Source organism: Bombus fervidus, chromosome 4 (genome assembly GCF_041682495.2).
Source record: "Bombus fervidus isolate BK054 chromosome 4, iyBomFerv1, whole genome shotgun sequence".
NCBI classification, from domain to species: domain Eukaryota; kingdom Metazoa; phylum Arthropoda; class Insecta; order Hymenoptera; family Apidae; genus Bombus; species Bombus fervidus.
Window position 1 is genome coordinate 375,058 of NC_091520.1, and position 23,056 is coordinate 398,113.

General features: G+C 30.2%; 5 protein-coding genes and 1 long non-coding RNA gene across 12 annotated transcripts in view; 4 read left to right on the top strand and 2 right to left on the bottom strand.

The window, feature by feature from the left end:
• Positions 1-715: 715 nt before the first annotated feature.
• On the bottom strand, positions 716-2,038 carry LOC139986419 (translation machinery-associated protein 16 homolog). Of its 3 annotated transcripts, none has more exons than XM_074111683.1 (5): positions 1,947-2,038; positions 1,776-1,866; positions 1,564-1,658; positions 1,278-1,429; positions 716-1,211 (listed from the first exon to the last, which is right to left on the bottom strand). In XM_074111683.1, the coding sequence occupies exons 1-4, from the start codon at positions 1,960-1,962 to the stop codon at positions 1,422-1,424; spliced, it is 210 nt and encodes a 69-aa protein (XP_073967784.1). In that variant the 5' UTR covers positions 1,963-2,038; the 3' UTR covers positions 716-1,211; positions 1,278-1,421. The 3 variants fall into 3 exon arrangements, with proteins under 3 accessions (XP_073967784.1, XP_073967783.1, XP_073967782.1); XM_074111682.1 differs by having other exon boundaries at positions 1,514-1,658; XM_074111681.1 differs by having other exon boundaries at positions 1,501-1,658.
• A 2,680-nt stretch (positions 2,039-4,718) lies between these two features.
• On the top strand, positions 4,719-7,800 carry LOC139986604 (uncharacterized). Its single transcript, XR_011799684.1, has 3 exons — positions 4,719-5,169; positions 6,555-6,776; positions 6,905-7,800. It is a non-coding gene; the product is annotated as an uncharacterized lncRNA (long non-coding RNA).
• Positions 7,801-8,487: 687 nt separating this feature from the next.
• On the top strand, positions 8,488-10,809 carry Pif1 (Pif1 DNA helicase). Its single transcript, XM_072002806.1, has one exon. It carries the CDS (start codon positions 8,664-8,666, stop codon positions 10,509-10,511), a length of 1,848 nt encoding a protein of 615 aa, XP_071858907.1. The 5' UTR covers positions 8,488-8,663; the 3' UTR covers positions 10,512-10,809.
• Positions 10,810-11,174: 365 nt separating this feature from the next.
• Positions 11,175-12,212, top strand: Snrnp-u1-c (small ribonucleoprotein particle U1 subunit C). The gene has a single exon (XM_072002807.1). The coding sequence runs from the start codon at positions 11,335-11,337 to the stop codon at positions 11,845-11,847; it is 513 nt and encodes a 170-aa protein (XP_071858908.1). The 5' UTR covers positions 11,175-11,334; the 3' UTR covers positions 11,848-12,212.
• Positions 12,213-12,248: 36 nt separating this feature from the next.
• Positions 12,249-17,383, bottom strand: LOC139986990 (uncharacterized). Of its 2 annotated transcripts, none has more exons than XM_072002805.1 (5): positions 17,159-17,383; positions 15,143-17,077; positions 14,845-15,026; positions 14,650-14,778; positions 12,249-14,555 (listed from the first exon to the last, which is right to left on the bottom strand). In XM_072002805.1, the coding sequence occupies exons 1-5, from the start codon at positions 17,178-17,180 to the stop codon at positions 12,663-12,665; spliced, it is 4,161 nt and encodes a 1,386-aa protein (XP_071858906.1). In that variant the 5' UTR covers positions 17,181-17,383; the 3' UTR covers positions 12,249-12,662. The 2 variants fall into 2 exon arrangements, with proteins under 2 accessions (XP_071858906.1, XP_071858904.1); XM_072002803.1 differs by having other exon boundaries at positions 14,845-15,053.
• Positions 17,384-17,677: 294 nt separating this feature from the next.
• LOC139986873 (CCR4-NOT transcription complex subunit 6-like) overlaps positions 17,678-23,056 on the top strand; it is a 66,518-nt gene continuing 61,139 nt past the window's right edge. For 3 of the 4 annotated variants that reach the window (XM_072002572.1, XM_072002574.1, XM_072002575.1), the window contains exons 1-3: positions 17,678-17,836; positions 18,931-19,246; positions 19,363-19,538. In XM_072002572.1, the coding sequence (XP_071858673.1) occupies positions 18,939-19,246; positions 19,363-19,538 (484 nt within the window). In that variant the 5' untranslated portion in view covers positions 17,678-17,836; positions 18,931-18,938. Of the gene's footprint in view, positions 17,879-18,930; positions 19,247-19,362; positions 19,539-23,056 lie in introns of all 4 variants that reach the window. The other variant, XM_072002573.1, reaches the window with a different exon arrangement.

A 23,056-nucleotide genomic window follows, 5' to 3' on the forward strand; every position in this document is an offset into this window, starting at 1 on the left:
GATAATTTCTAAAATTTTCTGGCAAAGAGAGGTTATTGTATGATGCAATAAATCCATATACTAAGATTAATCTTTGGAAAGCGAAGGTAATCTAACCTAAGAACTATGCACTAAATTTGAAACGTATGCGATGTATTGAAAGTTTTAAAAGTTTCTTTCAAGTTTCAGATATTTAATCTAAATTAGAGATATATTAGTAAAACATGAAATGAAATATATGTATTTACATTATAATTTTTAAACATCATTAAGTAAATTTCTAAATAACTAAGAATATGCTGCTTCTTATTAAATAGTTACGAATTGTTTTTATTAGCGAGAAGCTATTAAGCGATGGTTGACAAGTTGTATCGATATATCACAAGTTGTCGAATTATATCAGTAATAATTTAACAAAGCAAATTCTTCACCGCGATCTTCGAAAGAAATTCCTTGGAATTGGAATTGTTGTAACGAATGCAGCTGCATTTATAACATGCGACATAAGTTCACTCTCTTATACACTAAGCTATTTAATTAATTCTAAGTATATAAGGAATTTAAAAAGCTTTTAAAATCGTATATTTATCATTGTACTATTGATTTTCTTACCATTTCGAAATGTACAATTTTGAGAATAATTACTATATCTTCGTTCTTAAATAATGGAAAAACTAGTGAAAAAAATGAAGAAAAGGTGAAGAAACGATGCAGAATATTCATGACGTGCACGTGATTCATCTACATGTTTCAGTTTTGTTGTTATATTTCACAATCGAACATTTTCTTTTCTCTTCTATCGTACTCTTGTATTTTGTGACGTGGCTGTTTCTCGTGGAAGATAAGAGCAAGACGAAATGCGGTCTCTAGCATTTCGCAAACAAAAAAGGACGAAACCGTTCGCTTTTCTTCTGTTTTCTTCTTTTTAAATAGAGGTGAAAGTAAAAAAGACATATATCTACAGAATTTATTCAATTTCCATTACACATTCTGTCAATTGATTATTTTCACCTGAATCAATTGACTTAATAAATTCTTCTTGTTTACAGGCATAGCTAATAAAGATTTGGATAGTCTAACATGGCTTATTTTCATTCTTTTTCTTAGCTCTAACACTTTGTTTAAATCTTTCTCACCAAACCTTATAAATTTAAAATTATTCACACACTGTAATACATTCTTACAATTCATTAATATTTCACACTGAGTTGCATTTAAAATATCAGGAATTTCTGAAAAATAAAGGAAGGTTTGTATATCAGCATATATTAAAAATAAATTTGACTGTAATTCTTTACCTATTCCACATGTATCATATTTCCCTAGTTCTCTCTACTTGGTTATTCTAATTATATGTTCCCTGCTGGCATGCTGTCTACTCCTATTGCTACCTATAGATCTTTTAATATTAATTTGTTCCTTTGTTTCTTCATCATTTCTTGCTACGTACCTTTGGATTAAACATAGAACTATAACTAATCACATCTTTAATGTACAATCTCTGTATCATCATGTACATACATTTTTGTTTTACCTCCGTTTCTAACAAACTTGCAGTTAACCATGGAATATAGGAACACACACCTGGAATCGTATTGTTTCTGATCCACGATATTTTCTCTCCTATTGAATGCTGTTTTATCAAGCGGGACATTTTTGCTTTCTGTCTATTTGATATTCTGAAACAAAACACATTGTCCATTTCCTTCTTCAGTACACAAAAGTATTATATAATCATATAAAATAAATGAAATGTACATGACAAAATCACACAATTTAATAGTCATTCTATTTACTTTTTGGCTTTTTTCGCAATAACGATAGACTTTCTGCTATTTGGATGTATCATTTTCTTTGGCTTCAGGAACTCTTTTCTCATGCAGTGAACTATAAAGGACAACAACACGGTCAAATAGTCTTTCTAAGATAATCTATTTTGTATACATATAAATTAGTAAAAATATTACCATGGCTATGAATCATTGGATTGGTAACTAAGTGATTGCGGATTTTGTTATTAGGTGGTAATGACAATTTCGATTATCCTAACCTTCAAAACTCCAACTCAGGCTATGCTTTTACTCAATGTATAATCATATACGAATCGTCGACAGCAACGACGGCGACATCTATTGAGAGTAAAAGTAATATCGAAGTATACCTTACCATGACATTTCCGGGTCAACAAACTTCGAAATTTGTCTCTTCTGTTTTAAGATATTCTTAGCTATTTTTTTTTAAATCTTATAAGGGTCATACCTATTTTAAAATGTGTAATCTTTGATAAATGCATATTAGTAAAATTTCATATGAAGAAAATTTTTGGAAATCTGTATCATATTCAGCAACCAGAAAACGAAGGCTTGACGAAAGTCGACAACAATGGAGATAAAAGTCTTTAGCGTAATATTACTTTTATTGATTTTAACGTCAGATGAAACGAGTTTCGGCAGAAAATCCGCCAAATGTCAAACAGGCAACGAGCAGACTTTAAGTATAAACGAGCAGAATGTAACATCCGATTATTATTATTATTATTATTATTATCTGTGATCCAACAGAGTTTGGAGTAGTACAAAAGATTCCGCCTTATAAATGAATGAATCTTCTGATTGTGAAGTTTAAAAGCTTCACGCAATAAAATCTTTATTATTATTAATTAAACTGCAAACTGCAATGCCTATAAAATACTATTTTAGGTTTTACGTGGAGAGTGTTATTCTTATGCGATTATACATATATTATATGTATTTTGTAAGTGCTCTTGTAAAATGTAATTAAATGAGAAAGATATGACTTACTGTTACTGTTATATACTATTTGAAAGTGTATAATAAATAATTTCGTATTATTAACCGCAAAAATATGTAAATAAATGAAGATTATGTAAAAAATTCTTACGTAAAACTGTAAAATTTCTGACTCTCTTAGTCAATAAAATGTACAATTATAAATAAAATTCTTGACAAATTTCATATATGCAAAATAATTCAATGGATAGTTATCGATATATTATATTGCATCGTATTGCATTGCATTGCATTGTATTGTATTGCAACGAACAAATGAAATAAAAAATTCAAATAAACAGTTATTTTAAATATAAGCTAACGGTATTTCAAATATATTTCTTCTATATGACACAAAATAAATATAAAAATTTGTGATAGTAATTACAAAAATTCTTACAAGTATGTGGGTGATGTGGAAAAATAAAATGAAATTTTGAATAAAAGTTCAGTCTAAATGTTAAGTTCCAGTGACATTAGAATTTTAAATAAAACTTGGTTATAACTACTGGAGTCCTTGAATTTTCATATTCCGATTTCACATTTGTTTCAACAAGCGCAAGTCGTACAATGTTTAAGAACAGTTCTTTAACATAAAATTGAAAAGAAAATGCACGAGTGTCAATAACATTTGTGAAACTTAAGAAATTCTTTAACGACAGAAAAACATGCTTGGAGTTATAAAAAGAAGTTAAAGAACAGGACCAAATCAAAGTCGTCAATGACGACTCGTCAAACAAATCGTACACTGTATAACGTACGTATACTGTACATTGTATGGTGCTGCACGAAAATATTTGAATACCAACCGTAAAATATTTTTATGTGTATATTGTACGTGTCAGATAAATTCCGAAATTTGATCAATACTGTAATAAAATACGATTATCGTGATTACATTGGTCAAATTTGAAACCAATATAAGCATTTATACACATGGAAGTTATAAGATGTTTTAACCTTTCAAACGCAGGTGCATTTTGACAAATTGTTCCTTGCCAGCGCAAAAAAATGGCAAAGCAAAATACAACACTATTACCAATAAATGAATGTATTTTGTAAGTGCTCTTGTAAAATGTAATTAAATGAGAAAGATATGAATTACTCAGCAAAATGTCTATAATTTGCTATTATATACTATGTAATCACTAATGTACATGCCAATAATTTCATTTTGAATCCAATTTTCTCATTTTGAGATATAAGCTTCTATGAACTTTCACACATAAATATATACGCTAGCTAACACAGGTATTATATATTATATTATTATATTTATTCTATCCATGCCTTTCGGCTTTCGATGACTTCCAGTTACATCCTCATTTACGTCTTTACCTACATTCTGTCTGAGAGTTCTACAAACTAATTGTCTTATACAGTCGAAGAATTAAAATCTTCGAGTTACAGAGGTTTCGACTCATCACAATTTCCGAGTAAAAGAAGTTTAACGAACAAAAATTCTATATATAGAAGCTTTGTACGAAGGCACAATTACATTTATCTTTTCAGAAAGTGTTGATATTTTAAGCTTCATTTTAGAACTCATTTTACTCAACGTACATAAATGTAAAAGTTAAAGGCGTGAGAAATGATGGCAATTACGCGTTCGAGTGAAGAAAAAAGGTTAGTTTGTATGTATATGCACATGATCGAAGGACAAAGAAGTAGTCAAGAAGTACGGCTTGTGTCATTTGAGACAATCATGATAGTTAAGAGAAAGGAGACAATATCGAATGATTCGTTTTTCACATGTTGTGACCAAAGGTAGCGTACAAAATCACTGGCAATGATTTACCAGAATGATCACGATCACGTTCAACTTAATGCACGGCTGTGATCGTGATTCTTTTATCTTGACTGAATTTGCTCACTGTGATCGTAATTCCCGATCTTGATTGAATTATTTCTTATAAAATTCTTTAATATAGCTTGCATAAAAATATTATGTTTTCTTCATATAACGTAAATTTACTTTATTCAATATTAAAAGCGAAAAGTATTTCAACTTTCTGTTCTTTATCTTATAGCAGTTTCTTAAAAAGTCGAATGTTAATGCTTTCTCTCGATTTCAAAATCGTAATATTTTTTAATATAAAAATATATCGTTAATATAAAATATATTGGTTATGTGATGCTTGAGAAGAACAGTTATGCTCTCCACCAATCAGAGGCGAGCACGAAAAATCACAAATCACTCTGAAAAATCATCATGATTGAAAATGAACGTGATGCAGTCATTCGTGATTCACAAGTAGCAGTTCGCACCACCTCTACTTGTGATGCACAGCGTAACTATAAGTACATTTCGAGTTACAGAAGCAGTGGCAATAGGAGTTCGAATTATAGAGATATGGCTAATTTCGAGTTATGGAAATAAAATAATGCATCTGGATATATGGTAAATAATTCAAGTTAAAATAAGTTTTATTTCTACTTCTAGAGATTTTGCAGCGGGAATGAACAAAATTTTAGTCTTATAGAGGTTTTCGAGTTATAGAGGTTTGAAGTTATCAAAGTTTGATTATATTACGTTACTTTACTAAACATTAAATTACTATATAATTATCCTTCTCTTACTCCAACGGCCATAACTACTAGTCGCTCTCTCCCTGACTCTTCCTTCCTTCTTCTACTTTTCACACATGATCATTTCCATTTCCTCTAGCCTTCTGTTCATATAATCCAGAAAATCCTTGATATTCCTTCCTGACATGCCTTGACACTTCCGCATCTTCCTGATAGCTACGCTATCGTTTCTTCCTCTCTCATAAATTCCACACATCTTGTCTTCCATCTCTCTTCAGCGCTGCTCCCTCTCCTTTACTTTCATTTCCATATCTAAACCTGACCAATAGATACCTGTCTTTTTTCCCTTCTTTCTATCAGATAACGCGGTAACCGCTCAGAATTTAACATACGAGTAAAAATATTTATTTCGTAAAAAAAGGATAGGTGTAGCAGAAACATTCGCGAAATTATAATTATTCGTATAGTAAAATAATCATAAAACAAAATGGTCAATGAGCGATTCTCGTATCTAACATTACATTGGACGAAAATCTTATGTCGTCCATTGACGACAGTCGTGTGTTTCACGAAAGTTCAACATTTTACTGATATAATATGATAACACACATAAAGGCCGCAGAAAAAGAATATCACATCGTTATAGTTTCCATTTTTCATAAGGTAGCAGTTTTCACATTCATTATATTGTCTATTATTTTCAATTTAGCGTTACCCAAATTATCTGTTTATTTGATTTTAGAGTTAAACACGTATTTTTCCACGTATATTTCTTTACAATTCTAAAAGTATTTGTAAATAATTTGTCATAATATTCAAATATTGAATTATCAAGATTTTGTTTGTCTTAAGAGTCAAATTTTTGGCTTCTATAAAATATCATTAACTACATTTTTTGACCCAACGGGTTCTTTCCATTTTTAGTTACTTTGTATTAAAATATTTCTTTTAATTATACGTACAGTGGCATTAAGAAACAAAATCAAGAAGTGTACCTATTTATCAGTTTCTTTTTCTTCTGATCATTATCATTAGCGATCATCGAGTAATGTATACATAAAGATGCTTCGTAAGTGTTAAAATACTTCCGCGAGTCACTGTATATACAATATACTCTCATTGCCAGCTATATATCTATATTGGCTATCATTTAACGAATTTAACATATTCACGTTCGTTTAAATTTGAAGAATGTAATCCTTCCAACAGAAACGGGGCAACTGACGCGCTATCATTCATATTATTTACGATCAACAGGAAGGTTAGAGTATTCACGGTAACAGAGCTGACCCGAATCAGAAGGTCAGTGACCCTTTACACTGACTCGTGTAAGTGTATGACACTGAGAATATCGTGAACACCGAGAGGATAATAGAAACGGCGAGAGAAAGAGAATGACAGAGAAAGGAAAGAGTGGTTCGCCTTAACCTTGACCCTGCAACTCTTCGGTCCCGTCACTCCTCGCCTCGTTCACAAGAGGTACGTAGACTCCGTCTTTTTCCTCACTTTTCCTCCTTTCCTCTAACATCTTTGCTGCTTCTCTCTACCTCTTTGTTTTTATTTCTTTCATTGCTGCTTCTGCTCTCTTATTGGCGTGTATCAATCAGCCACACTCCATATATGTATTTTAATGTCTTTTATACGGAAAAAGCCGACTATGCGATCGATGCTCAACGAGGGGCCAGCTGCTCGAAATTGATGTGAAGGAGACTCAGATAATATGGAAAGGTCTATTAGTGTTCAGAAATCGCATAATAAAATCATAGAAAACATTTTGATAATTTAATATTGTAACTGTATTAAATTGTTCCAAAAGTTTCTTTCATTTCATAAGGAAATAATAGATACATAACATTTTTTGTTTTATATTATTTTATTGAATTATGTATGGTCCATATTGTTATAAAACGAAAGAACCTTTTTCACAACTTGATATTTAAGTTTAATTAATTATTTAATCGATTGAAAGTTTGATCAACTGCTTTCACAATATTTGACTGTTTACGCTTTTATACTCTTCGTGTTAAAATTTTGAAAAAAATAAAATTATAGTAAAGTTCAGAGCTTCGGATAACATGGATCATAAAATAACTTTGGTTAAAAGGGAATCAGAAAACCAAGACTCCACTTTATATACTTTCTACTGGATCAACGAATGCCTTGGCTTTGCAGCTATCGTAATCTTGCGGTTGAAAAAGACAAACCGTTTGTTGTAAACCTTCCGAACGTAGACGATAAGTAGAAAACTATGCTTGTAAAAACGAAGCGTGTATGTAGAATGACATAAGCACAGATATTAGACAATATGTAATACAAGTAGAAGAGTAGTATTAATAAATATAAAACTTAACTAAATACATTGTATGTATTTTATTATTTTTATTTTATATTTTTACATTGTTAACTGGCACAAAGGATATGTATTTAATAATTTATATCAAATTTTATTGAATAAAGCTATATCATTTTATATACTATGTACATTTAGAATAACAGTAATTATAACTGTGGTTGAATAATAATTGTAAAATAATGTACATATTAGGTGTATGAAAAATGTTTTAATATGTTTGAAAATTAATTTTATTTTAAATTTTATTGTCAAATCATCTGTACACTGTACATAAAACATGCTTAGTTAGTAGGCTGTTAGTAGGTAGTTTGAACCTTCCTTGTAATTAGTGAATTGAAAAGAAATTAATTTTTTCGTGCGTTATCTTGGCATTTTAAAAACGCTTTGTATATTATCTTGTCGTTTCGTATAGAAAGTTACATGAAATTATATTTCTTACTTTTAATATGCGCATATATATGTAAATAGATATACGGAAGTATATATATTTGAAAAAATGATGAAAAAATATGAAATATAATTTCTCAGTTTATAAATTAATCTCCAAATTTATTTCTCCCGAAAACAAAACATTTTGTGAAAAAATTTTATTCGACAATTTTTATTTATCTTTGCATTTAGAATAACCTCCTAGTGATTATTTACTGCCCAATCATAGCCGATAATTAGCAATTAATTAGATAAACATAATAACAAGTACATTTAGATCTGATCCACATAGGCGACGCGATATCGCAGTGGGACATATGACCGTGGTAACGACCAATCATTTACAGTGAAGAACTATCTTTAAAGAGTAAAAAATGTCCCTAGGATATAGCGCGTAAATATCGCGCCAAATCAGTTGATCATGGCGTCAGGGGATATGAATAATACATACGTATTTGTTTAGTACAGTATATTCTTGTATGAAAAGTTTGTAATTGTCTTGTATTCAATGAATAGAGAAGGTCTTAACATTTGATCAACTAATTTTACATCTAAATTTGATCAACTTATTTTCATAAGTAAAAATGGATCAAGATAATTATTCAGTGACGTGTTCCGTTACAATCGAAAAGACTAACTCACAAGGTTCAATTTTGAGGAAAACAAATCATCGAACAGTAACTTTACGTTTAATCAGAAATAACCTTCGTGAAATTTTTATCGAAGTGCATGCAGAAAAGGGAAGTTTACTGACGAAGTTATCGCTGAGATCTATATCTGTTTTCAATAAGTTTATGACTGAAGGTAAAGCTTCAATCAAGTTTAAAGAAGAAAATTGTACACTGTTTTTATCCAACGCACCGACATCGCAGTTAATTAATTTTTTGAAAACATTATACATTAAGGTGTCAAGTCAGTCGGATCAAATAGTAAAAAATCCATTAAAGGAGAGACTACTTTCTAATAAGCTCGGTCACCATGAAGAAATTAGTCCTGTTACAACTACTGAAATAAATAAAGCTAAAGAAAAGGCTATTGCTGTATCGCGTGCAACGATTACGACACCATCCCCTAGCGCTGCTAAAAAAAGAAAACGGTCGGATGAAAGTGCACTGAAATCGTCCACTGCGAAAAAACTGTATGAAAATCCAATTGTAGGACAAATTACGGAAGAACAAAGTAAAGTTTTAAATGCGGTACTTAGTGGTAAAAATGTGTTTTTTACTGGCAGCGCAGGTACTGGAAAATCGTTTTTATTGAAAAAAATAATAGCGGCTCTCCCGCCTGATGTCACGATGGCTACAGCAAGCACAGGAGTAGCGGCATGTCATATAGGTGGAATAACTTTGCATCAATTCGCAGGAATCGGACTAGGAACCGCTAATTTAGATAGATGCTTTCAAATGGCTTCTCGCAATTCTGCTGCTATTTCATGGAGAAAAACAAAACATCTCATTATAGACGAAATTTCTATGGTAGATGGAGACTATTTTGATAAGATTGAAGCTGTAGCTAGACATATTCGTAGAAACGAAAGACCATTTGGTGGAATGCAATTGATATTGTGCGGGGATTTTTTTCAATTACCACCAGTTTCAAAAGAAAACAAAGCTAAATTTTGTTTTCAAAGTAGCGCATGGAAAAAATGTGTACATTTTAATTATGAATTACAAACTGTTCATAGACAAACGGATCCTGAATTTATTAAGATTTTAAATAATATTAGGATAGGTAGAGTGACGGATGACACTGCAGAAAAACTTAAAGCAACAGCTAAACAGAAAATAGAAAGTAATGGCATTTTAGCAACCAGACTTTGTTCTCATGTTAATGAAGCTGAAGAAATTAATCAATTTCAACTGGATGAGTTGAAAGATGAATCAAAAACTTATATGGCCCAAGACTCTGATTCAGCAATGACTGCCACACTGAATCAGCAATTGGCTGTTCCTGATAAATTAGTATTAAAAATAGGTGCTCAAGTAATGCTGTTAAAAAATATAAATGTCGCTAATGGTTTAGTGAATGGTGCAAGGGGGGTAGTTATTAAATTTGTAGAGAATATACCTGTAGTTCAGTTTAAATCTGGTGTTCAATATCATGCAAAGCTAGAAAAATGGAATTTAAAAACAAGTACTGGAAGTATTGTTCATAGGATACAAGTTCCATTAAAATTAGCATGGGCTTTTTCCATTCATAAAAGTCAAGGTTTGACTTTGGATTGTGTTGAAATGTGTCTTGCAAGAGTCTTTGATGCTGGCCAGTCGTATGTAGCCCTTTCGCGGGCACAAAGTTTGCAATCTTTAAGAGTTTTAGATTTTAATAAACAACAAGTATGGGCTCATTCAGATGTTCTTTTGTTTTATAAAAAATTTAGGAGAAATATACAAGAAATGGAAATGATTCCTTTAGGAAAGAAGCAAAAGATATGATTCGGTTATTTAAGATATCCAGACAATTAGAAGAGTGTTATATTCTGCTTCTGATGGCAAATACAGCACACATAATTAGACGATAAAATTGTAAAACGGAGACTTAATGCTGATATGATTTTGATACTGCTATTATATAAATAAGTAAAGCTTTACCAAATCCACGTACAAAATTATATAACTATTTAGTTCTATTAAAATTTTGTATAAGAGCTAAGGTTGTAGAAGAGATAATAAAAAATTGTTTAGATAATTGAAATTATGAATCTATTAAAATTTGTTATAATTATTATATGTATATTAATACTATAACGCACAGTTTCGTGAATTGATTTTTTAGATTAATGTATTTGCGGTTAAAACTATTATGACCAAAATTTTGAAACAATTAGTAAACTGTTATATAATAATGTACATAAATTTTATTAGCATAAAAATTTTATTTTATAAAAATAAACTGATTAGATTTATTTAAAAAATATTATGTAAACATTTCTTTTTATTCCCTTATCATAAGATTATGGAATTTATAGATAATTTTATTTCAGATGAAATTAATAAATTAATGTGAGTTCAACAGAATGTCGAACATAAGTTTACTCTATACGCCAACAGGTGGAGTTTAATAGAGTTTTAATTTTTCGACTAACTTGTCCATTCTAACTATAGTTGAAGTTTGTGGTCAAAGTTTAATAAGTACGCGTGTATATAACCTGTAATAAAGTATTGACATTCATTTGTGAGAGAAATTCATACAATTACAAGAAATTGTGCAACGTATTATAAGAAATACACGTTCTTACGTTATACAGTTGGAAAAACAATGCCAAAATATTATTGTGATTATTGTGACACATACCTAACGCATGATTCGCCGAGTGTACGGAAAACTCACTGTCAGGGTCGTAAACACAAGGATAATGTTAAATATTTCTATCAGAAATGGATGGAGGAACAAGCACAACACCTAATCGATGCAACAACGGCGGCATTCAAAGCCGGAAAAATTGCATCTAACCCTTTCGCAGCAAATAAAGGAGCAGCAATTCCACCACCTCCAAATCTTGGACCACGTCCTGGAGTACCACCTCAGGGTCCCCCAGGTATGATGCCACCTCCAGGGATGCATCCTGGTGGCCCTATGGGTCCAGGAGGCCCGATGATGATGGGGCCACATGGGCCAATGCCACCAATGATGGGTATGAGGCCACCTATGATGGGACCTATGGGGCCAATGGGACCAATGATGGGTCCTATGGGACCTATGGGTCCGATGAGACCGCCAATGAACGGACCACCACCTCCTATGGGAGGACCTCCACCGATGAAGAAATAATGAAGAGAATATATATAATTCATACCATTATCCTAGTTATATTGACATAAATGGCTCATTAATCATATGCATATCTGACCAGTATAATACCAATATGTACATATGAACATAATATATTAAAATGTAAATTTCATTCTATGATACAAGATATTTTCAGAATGTTGAAATACAGAATAAATCATACATTTTTTTCTTAAGAGTAAAAATAAATTGAAAAAATTCAATACTCAGTCTTATTTTTATACTTAATATAATAACTGATCAATCAGAGTAAAACTCTGTATTTAAATATAATTATACTTTAAGAAATAAATGTGTACAGGATAAGAAGTACAAAATACATGTTTTATTTTGCTTGAAAACAATTTCTTTTTTATTTACAAAGAAATAAGCAAAGGTAATTTGTATATACTACTTTTTAAAATAAACCTGATATTTGATATTTGTTTCAAGCTTATCATCTAGATATACAAATTTGAAACTTAAAATTACTTTAAGATGATTGTACGCGAGACACTTACAAGAGTCAACAGTCTTCAGTAAAAGCTACCCACATACAAAGTATTAATTTAAATGGAAATACATTTGCAGTATAATTATATACTGTGTAGCATTATTCTGTACATGTATATGGTTTTATATAAAAATTATTACTTAAAAGTAGACTATATTATTTAGTTCTCTTGTAACTTTATAAAAAATGTTTTTGAACAAAAATTTTAATAAGTGTAGCGTTTTAGAAATGCTAACAGATTTTTATTTTATTAATTTCATAATAACATATAACCGTAACACCGTATTTTAAAAAATAAAATTCATTGTAAATAATTATAAAATGAACTTACATACTTCCTGTGATCTTTTTCCAAATTTATTAGTCTTAGTAAAGTATCAATATGCTCTTGTTTAAGGTTTTTATCATTTATTCTTTTCCTAATTTCTTCAACAGCTTTATTCATATATGGCAAATTAAATTCCAGGGCTTCATTTATAATTTCACTAGCTTTGTTTTCTAAAGATGTGTCAGATCCAGTTTCTTGATTTTCTATAATTTCTAAACTGTTTTCAAGATCTAGTTTTGCTTTTTTTGCTTTTTTAGATTTTTTCTTTTTTGTAACATTTATTTCAGAATTAATTGTGTTATTTTGTTCCTGTAAGTTACTTGTTTTTTCTTCTTTATCATTACTATTTTCTGTTTCTGAATGCTTTTCTTTGTTATTCCCTGAGGGTTTCACTTTGGCACAAGGTACATTTTTAGTTGTCCTTGATGATACATTGGTATGTGTAGATTTTTGAAAAGGTATAGTAACTATATTTGAGTGTTGTATAGGATCTGTCATTTGATTACTTGAAATATCCTGATTATGTGACGATTGTGTAGTATCATTAGTAAATTCGGTAAAATTCTTTTCTGCAGTGTGTGTTTCAGTAAAAACGTTTTTTGTATTACATGTTACATCTTGGTCATTAGATTGGATAATATTATTCGTTGGAATATGTTCAGTGGATACAATGCTAGGTATTTGTATAGTTTGTGCTTCAATATCTTTTGATGAATATGCATCACTCTTGTTTGTAGTATTCTCTTCCTTATTATATTCCCGTAAACTATTCATTAATGCTTTATAAGGTGTAAGTTTGTTCTTCTTTAGTTTCTTAGCTTCATTCTTCTTTAGTTTCTTAGCTTCATTCTTCTTTCCATCTTTTTTTTTCACGCTTGTCTTGTAATATCTTGCAAGAAAACGTTTTAATTCGATATCTGTTAATCTACGAGGTACAAAAATTTTATTGTAAAGAACAATAATATTCAAATAATGTGACATGTACACTTCCGTGTTTGAAATCTTTTTCAAATGTTTCACGGCTCTTTTTAATCTCCTTACTAGATGAGTATGATTAGGTTTTGACTGGTACACTTTCATCAAATCGCCTCGATAGTCTATGATCTTCTTTGCAACAGAAAATGATACTGCTAGGTCTTTAATAGTAGTCATTGATGTTTTTAGCTCCTCTATTTGACTACAAATATAGTTTGGATCTACTAAATTCTGTTCGAACTCGTGTAGTTTTTTTGCCAAAAATTTTTGCAATTGTTTTGTTCTACGGGGAAGGTTTATAGTAATATCCAAGAGTTTATCCTCATCATGTAGTTTAAGCCAATAAAGGAAAAGTTCTAATATATATTGAGGCAGATGTACTGCAGATCGAACTCTTATCATTAATTCATTATCTATATTGTAATATATTTTAATTTCAAATTTAATTATTTTTGTTAATTCATCCAAAAAAATTGGAGAAATGCGACCCTTTAAAAGACCTGCTATGTGAGAAGGATGAATATCAAGAGTCAAAAGTTTTCGTTTGGCTTCTTCGCCATTAGGCATTTTTGTATAATATGTTCCATATGAATATACAACACCAGAACTGTCTAAATCAACCTTATCTGAAGGAAATGTCACACCTTTCTTTTTTAATTTAGTTAATGGTATTACATCTTCATTAGTATTTTCACAGGCAGGATATTCGTATTGTAATTCACTTGTATAATTTGATACAAAAGCTGGTGTTGGGAAATGCTGTGACCAGCGAAACTCGTTACATGTAGAAGAATCATGTCCTCGTTTGGTACAATTACAACAGTAAAGTAAATCCGCAGGTTTCATAACTTCAGATAAGTTCTCTGGTATATTTATCTCAGATGTTCGTGTCTAAAATTAAACAAAATCAAGTAAAATTACTTTTTATATTTAAATTGTGCATAATTTCATAAAATATTTATACTGTATTTAACAACAAACTCACTGTTTGATGAAATCTTCTCCAGAGATCTGGACATTCAGTTGATTTATGTCCTATAGCATTACACATGTTACAATACAGTATGCGACAAGCCTCGCAAGTTTTCCTAAATGTACCTTGCTTTCTACCACACTGTAAAAAATTAACATATTACTATACAGTTATCACATAATATATTTTTATGACATATCTTCGAACCGTGAGGCACATTTTTTGAGGGCATCGAGTTTCTGTATGTCCTTGAGTACCACACATATGACATCGAATAGGTTTATATGGCTCTGTACAATTATGTCTCTGATGACCTTGTTGGTGGCAATTAGTACATTTCATATACCAGTATCTCTGATGTTTGAACAAATTAGGCATCAGGTCTTCATCTAAAATAGCCCAAAGTCTTGGATCCTCTATAATTTATTTACAATAAAAAATATTTAAAAATAATAAATGTATAAATACAAAGAAAATAGGACTACATTAATTTTCAATGACTTACTCGACATTTTACTCTGAATTTCCTTTATATCAAAATTTTCTTGTCCTTGAGTTTCATAGAAAGCTTTAAGTTTCTCCGACATAGGGCGAAAGAAATATTCTTCCCACTCTCGATTACTATTATCATTACTATTATGTTGTTCAAAATTTTCTTTGGAACATTTAAATCCACTATCTGTATTTCTTCTTTGTTTTACACTTGTAGAAGGTTCATTATCATCTTCATAATGCCTTTTCTTATTTGGAGTCATTTCTTTAGAATGAAGAACACTTGACATCATTACATCTTCTTCAGGATGACTTTTTTTATATGTAGTCAACTCTTCAGAATTAAGGAAATTTGATACCATTACATCTTCTACAAAACAATTTTTTCTATTTGAAGTTAGTTCTTCAAAATTAAGGAAATCTGATACCATTACATCGTCTGCAAAATTATCTGATCCACTTTTGTCTCTTTCATATAAAACATCTTTATCGTGAACTATTTTGGATGGCGATTGAAATTCAAATGTATTGTGTTTATCATTGCTAAATAACATGTCAGGACTAGTAAAATCTTTAGTATGAATTTCATTTCTTACAATAGACTTATTTTTTTCACAGAAGTTTCTGTCTTTATTATTATATTGATCTGATTGAGCCTTTTTATTCATTTCCATTATTTCTTTTATACTTGATGCACCTTTCTGTATTTCTGTGCAGTTTAACATTATATCTTCTGTTGCTGTTTCATCATTAGTACAATCTATAACTGAGGTAGAGCTATCTGACTCTTGGTCAATTATAGAATCCTTCGTTTTAACATTTTCTACCAAATTATTTTTCTTCCTTATAATGAATGAAGATTCTTCATCTGTATCGCTGTTACTACTTGTTGTTTCAGAATTTTCATCCGAGTCCTGTAAATTTATGATAGGTGGTTGAGGTTTTGGAGGAATCGGTACTTCTAAAATGGATTCTTCAGAATCACTTTCTGTGTCTGATGTTAACACTGTTATTTCTTCGCAATAGTTGATAGGTTTTTGCAGTTTGTCAGTTCTACAAAGTATCTCGTATTTTGTATCTGTTTCTGTTTCATATACGGATTTTGTGCCATGTGAATCATATTCAATAATGAATTGTCTCTGCTGGTTTTCTTTAATATTTATTTTTTCCTGTTCTTTCTCTTTTAAACTTCTTTCTTTTTCTTCTTCCACTTCTTGTAGTTTCTTTTTCAACTTTTCATATTTTTCTAGATATAGTTTATTGATAAATGATTTAGAAAATTCATATTTTTTAAGAATGTTATCATTGCTTGTTTCATTACACGCAATTCTCTGACATTTCTCACTGTTCTTATCGTCATCATGTTTTGTAGAATTTAGACGAGTAAATTGATTTGCAGTTGTCTCATTATTTAGACACTGTACGGTTTCTAACTTTTCCTCATTTTCATCTTTTATTTCTGGTTTTACATTATTTTCAATATTATTTATTTCTATATTATGACATGTTAATTGCCTGTTGTTCTTTGCAGACTCAATATTTTCATCAGTTTCTTTTAACGTTTTCACATAAGGTACACTAGGGATACTTTTGTTAGTTACATCTTTAGATAACGTTTCAGTTGTACTTTTAATACAAATAGAAGTAATATCTGGTTTACTATCATCTTCCATTGATGCTGAATTATTTTCTGATTCGTTTTTTATATAAGTTTCGCTACAACTTCCAACATCATTCTTTCTAGGAATATCATTAAAACCGTAAACTTTACTAGTATTTGCATCTGTACGAAGTCTGTTAGCGGCTGTATCAATAGTTTCTAATTTAACATTCGATTTTTCATCCATATTCTCTACATCATTTGAAGTATAATAAATTTCAGCATACAACCGTGATTGTAGATCATGATTAATTTCTTCATCTTCACTGTTTTCGGCCTTACAATAATCTGCAAAATTCAAATCAATTTATTAAAATTCTTCAATTATTAAGTGAAAGTAATAAAGGTTACATCAGAAAATATTCTCACCTCGAAAGACATTGTATTCCATCTTTATTAGTATGCTTGGTTAGAAAGAAAGTTTTATACTAAGTAAAAGTATATTTTGCAACAGATATGAGATAAAATCATCGATATTCTAAAGAAAGGATTTATACGTTGTTAACAAAAACACACGTGTTTATATTCCGTAACATTTATATGTGACTTATTTTTTGCGTAAAATCTACTTACTACCTACTAGTAAGAAGATAAAGTTCATGGTTTACAGTACTTAAAATGAAATAGTAGTTTACTACTTCCTATAGAGAGCACCTATAATGTGTATATATATATATATATATATAATATATAATGAAAACACGCTTTAATAATCAAAACTTGAAATTTATTCTTTATATAAATGCTAATATAAGATTATTTATTCTATCTTATTCTATAAATGAAAGCAATTGTATATATAGTTATTTTCTAAAGTCCCTAGACATTCTCTGCTTTAGTAAAATTTTAATTTAAGGCTATCGTTTGGCGTCGGCTGCTTCGGGAAGATTCGGCAGTAACACGACGAATCACGATCACTTATAGTTTGCGATCAGTGCAGTTGATAAATGGAGGATTTGTGTTTGTCAAGGTAGTTTTGTTTACGCGTAAATTTTCATTCGGTATCAACACATCGTGCGTTTTGTGTGTGCTAAGAGGTAGATGAAGGTGCGTAACAGTTTCCTTCGGGTTTCGTATTAAATTTCAAAGGTAGGGAAACTATCCGGTTAGAGAAATGTATGTTAGTGCGGAAACTTGTCGTACAGAGCATATGAACTGTGTAGAGATGAAAGATTGTCCACATTAAAAAATAAACTGCTTTTTGAAGTATTATTCAAAAATTATATTAGCATTTATTATAGATCTTTTGATCATTACGTTCGTAAGAGGTAATGAGGTTATGTTTCGAGTATTAAGCACTCAGAAATGAACATTTTTACTTCATAGGTTATGAAGTAAACTTTCATAGAATTTGTGAATGATGCATTCTGAATTGAATGAATTCTCTCTTAATATTATCTCTCTTAATCTCTCTTAATTTAGTTATAAATATGAAAAAGTCTGTATCACTTTTAAAAATATGTTTTAGTTTTGTTCATATAGTATCAGCAAAACAAAGAACATACACAATACTTTGTCTTTCATTAAAGTAATGTAATATTTTAGATAATAAAATATTGCATATGTGTGTTAAGAAAGATGAAATAAGATTGTATGTCAAATGGTTTTATGTATTACTCTAAATTAATTTTTCTGTATTTAAAAGCTTGTTTCTTTTGAACATATATAATATCAATGAGTTACTGAGGAATATATACTGTTACAATGTTTACAATTTTAAAAATAAATCAAGCACAATATAAAATGGAGAATTCCATAATTGATATGATAAACATTATACGCAGTTGATAATACAACCACATTATCGTATAACAAATTATATTTTAGTTAAATTTCTACAAAAGATTCCTCGTATTGTATATTTTTTATTTTCGGTTAATTAACCTACATACAAATGAATAAATTACTCTGTTATTAGCAATTGCAAATAAATTAAGATTTTTATGTACGTAAATTGTTGTATTTGATATATTATGTAACATTTGTAGTCACATCGAGAAGTATTAAAAAAATATTTGTCTATATAATATTTTCATTGATGCGAATGTTTAATTCTCTATCGTTTAATATAATTTCTTTGTTTTATAGCTATGTAATTGTAATGTTTAATAGTTTTAAATATCATTTCAATATTTGCGTAGGATTTAACATGTCTCGCAATCATAAAGACAAGTATGAAAACTCCAACCCACGTCGTACACATACTTTTATGTCTACGGAGGATGCAAACTCTGGAAAGAAATCGTATTGGCCAGAATTGGAGATAACAGGCAGTATAAGAAATTTAAGCCCAAATTTATGGCAATTGACTCATCTAACGGCTTTGTATCTCAATGATAATAGTTTACAAAGGATACCATCTGAGATCGGACGTTTAGTCAACTTACGTGCTTTAGATCTCAGTAGCAATAAATTACGGAGTTTGCCAGCCGAACTGGGGGACCTCATCTACCTCAGGTATGATCTTATTTGCATTTATATGCATTGTCCAGTAAAAAGATAACACGAATTATTAATTGAATGCATATTAGATTTTTTATGTATCTTATTCTGATGTTTTGTTTATATTTCAGAGAATTGTTGTTAAACCAAAATTACCTCCGAGTGTTACCATATGAACTAGGAAAATTGTTCCAATTACAAGTGCTAGGACTTCAGGGAAATCCACTTAGCAAGGAAATAATGGCGTTATATGGAGAACCATCTGGGACTCACAAGCTGCTGTCATATATGCTGGACAATTTACAAGGTATGTGATCAAAACAATCGTTTATTTAATGAATCATATTTAATGTTGTAGAGGAGCTTAATATCGTTAGTTAATTTTGTTTCCATTAATGTAATATTTATATATAATGTGATATAATAAGGTAATATATGTTAATTTGTATTTGTTTATTTGCTATTAGCATGCAATGATAAATAATGACGATGACATGCTAACTAGGGTCATCGTTGATCGATATTAACGGTTGTTATATGTATTTGAGTAATGCGCCACCAGATGGCTGTATATGTCTACTTCCTATGTAACTTGCTAATCTCGAGTTACCTTTTGCTTTTCCATAACAACATTTCAAACTTTTAACACATAACTTTTTTCAAATATAACATATCGTTGTTGAGGCATAATAATTGCAAATATTTTCTAAGTACAATGAAAATTTCACCCGTTAAACATTAAACAAATGTACGAATTAATTATATACATACATAACATGTTAATGTTAATACAATCTTTTGTCAATTCTATGTAAACAAAATGGTTATAGTTTATTCAATAAGAATATTAATATTTCTAAAAGATATAACAAAAAAGAATGAGAATCGAGCAAAAGAGATTGTCAATCACAATAATGCAAATAAATTATTTTAATTAATAGTTGAAAAGTCTAAATAAAAGATTAAAATTTTAATTTCGGCATAATTAATCGATTTGTTTTCTCTCTGTATTATTTCACTTGGTTGTAACAAACAATACTAAAACTTTTATAATCGTGATAAGATATCTCATTGACTTTATATCAAAATCGTAATGGAAGGTCAGTGCACGGTAAGTAACATTCGGACTTGGAGAAAGTTGTATATTTTCTAGAATAAGTTTCTCGAAAGTCCATTGTAATTCTTATTTATCTTTTTTAGTCATTTCTATTTCGTTTCTTCGTCGTTCTAGTGCCTAATATTCTAGCAAGCGGCGATTATTAATCGTATTAATCATTGATTTATGATAAGTAACGCTGTCAGCAATTGTCACGAAGATTAACGCGCGGATAGAACGCGTTGCGTTAATCTATTAGAAATAAAATATCGCCGATGCAAAGTGGCCATTTGGAAGATAAAAATTTCGTGATGTCGACGCAGAGCTTATGAAGACCATTTAATGCCTTGGAGAACACATTAGAGCCTACATAATTTAATTTCTTTTAACTTCGGGGTCAAGTGGGTGTGCCGGGGCGCAGGCGCGTTGGGTTGTACAAGTGGTTACGTTAGGGAATGCTCGGTGAAACGTGGGGGAATTGCAAAGCGGACCAGAAGGGAAGGCGTTCTTCTATCCATTGTGTTTCACAATTTTTGCCAGTTACCCGATTGCCTGAAAGGTCTCGGCTGTACCATTCCGTTTATCCATTGTTCTCCGACTTTTACTATTCGCCACTACGGCACTATGCCTGTCATTTCCTCTTCCAGAGGATACTACCTCGTCATCATCGTCCTCCACTTTCTTCGCTTCGTCTTTCTTTCTTTCTTTTTTTTTTTTTTTTTTTTTCTTTTTCTTTTCTATTTAAAATCACGTTCACACTGTGCAGATCTATTCGTCTTTAAGAAGATAATTTTTTAACGTATGTGAATCATTCTTCGATATCTAAAATCTATTTCTTTCTCTTCTTTGAACTTTCTAATCAGAATGATTCATATTGAAGGAACATAGATATACAATGTAGTAATTTTTATGAGATTTATTACATAGTTGCTTGCATTTTTGAATTCTTTTCACTTGGCCCTTGTTTCTGCCTGTATAAATATTTAATAATAATTCTTTTATGGTATATATCTTTTACGACTATCGTTTGTTATCGTTTGTGCTGTTTCAGAAAGATAAAATAATACTCTAGCATCTTTAACATCTGCATAATGCATTCAAATTTTTCTCCACAAAATATTCATTGTATTACTCACTTATTGCGAGTGTATTGAATATTATATGTTGAATTTGTAGATATCATGATAGTAGTTGTTTTTATGGAAAGATTAAGATTCATTGGTAATTTGTAAGGGAATTAAAATAAATATCTATCTATCTTAAAGTGTAATCTTTAACGTTTGAAAGAAGCAGCTAGCTACTTGAAGCTGCTAATAAATCCCACGGAAGAGCTATGGAAGTAAATCGATTTCCTACTGTTTACTCTTTAATGTGGCAAAGTTGTTCACTGATAGAGAAAAGCTTCTTCTCTTAATTTCTATTACCTGACAAAACATTATGCGATAAAATTATATCGTAGAAAAAAATATATGATAAATGTTCTATTCGTTCGTAAGTATAGAGACATGGTTACTGAAATTTTACATAAATCTGCATTAAGTGTATTTATATAGATCTTCTGAAATAGGGCCTTTAATAACATTATGGCATCGTCTTTCTATATTTGATGTTCACCGTTGGCGCATATTTTATTTGTTTTCCAACGTACGTAATCAATTGACGAGATAAATCGGAGAGTTCTGTTAGTTTAAATTTCTTCCTTCCGTAACCCTTTGGAACCTCATGTGCACCGCAATGTCTACATTCGTTTCTCAACAGGAAAATCAAGTCGAGAGTTTAGTGTTCAGACGCTATTATGATATAACTTTGGCATATGCACTGCAAACAGTCATAGAATAATCGACGCGAACAAAGTTAATTAATTTCTCCATAATTGTTCTCTTACACTCTAAAGTAAATCAATACAATTCAGTATGGCGATAGATTATAGTTGTCGAAATATTAAGTGAAACTTTCGGAGATTTGTTAAAGTTTGTAAAAACACAAATTTTGCTTTTGTCATACAGTCAATGGAAAATGCATATTAGAAGGCATAATCGATAAATTGCGAACATGAGAATTTCTGAAAATTTATCGAAATCTCTAGAAACGTAAATTATAATATATCTATTAGATAGTTGATAGAAATAAAACAGATTTAATGTCGTTTAATCGATTATTTCAAAATAAAATGCAATATATTTTTAAGTTTGTCTTTAAGCTTTGCACGGTACTAAACGATCATTAATCTTGAAATTAATTAATCCTCAAATATATAGCATACCTGTACAATTGTTCGTAGCTCTTTTTTCAAATTCAGTTATTAGGAAATTAAACAAAAATTGATAAACTGAAAGTTTCAAGAAATGTGAAAATATCGATCGTCACTTTACAGTAGAACTTTTTCTTCGACAGATTCTTCTTGCATTTATTTTACGAGTATACTCATTGAAAATTACGATAGGAAATTTCAAGGATTCGATATTCGATAAATCGACAGATATTAATTATCTTTAGAACTCTTAGTTAACCGAACAGTTTATTCCAAGTAGATAAACTAATCGCGAAGAAATTTTATAATTCGCAGCTGTTCGTTGTGAAAAGGCTGTGTACTAAAAAAAAAAAAAATAAGGCAATACATCGCCTGTACATTTTATATGTCGTTAACAATTGGAATTAAAGAAACAAATGTAAAGTTCCGTACAAAGAATAACAAGCGTACTCGCAATTGCGCGTATCTGCTAAACTGT

Coding starts and splice junctions, on each gene's coding strand:
- Pif1 (XM_072002806.1), top strand. CDS start 8,664: ATGGATCAAGATAATTATTCAGTGACGTGTTCCGTTACAATCGAAAAG.
- LOC139986990 (XM_072002803.1), bottom strand. CDS start 17,180: ATGGAATACAATGTCTTTCGAG. Junction 17,078..17,158: donor GGAATACAATGTCTTTCGAG/GTGAGAATATTT, acceptor TGAATTTTGCAG/ATTATTGTAAGGCCGAAAAC. Junction 14,556..14,649: donor GGAGAAGATTTCATCAAACA/GTGAGTTTGTTG, acceptor GTTTAATTTTAG/ACACGAACATCTGAGATAAA.
- LOC139986419 (XM_074111681.1), bottom strand. Junction 1,659..1,775: donor ATTGCGAAAAAAGCCAAAAA/GTAAATAGAATG, acceptor GTTTTGTTTCAG/AATATCAAATAGACAGAAAG.
- Snrnp-u1-c (XM_072002807.1), top strand. CDS start 11,335: ATGCCAAAATATTATTGTGATTATTGTGACACATACCTAACGCATGAT.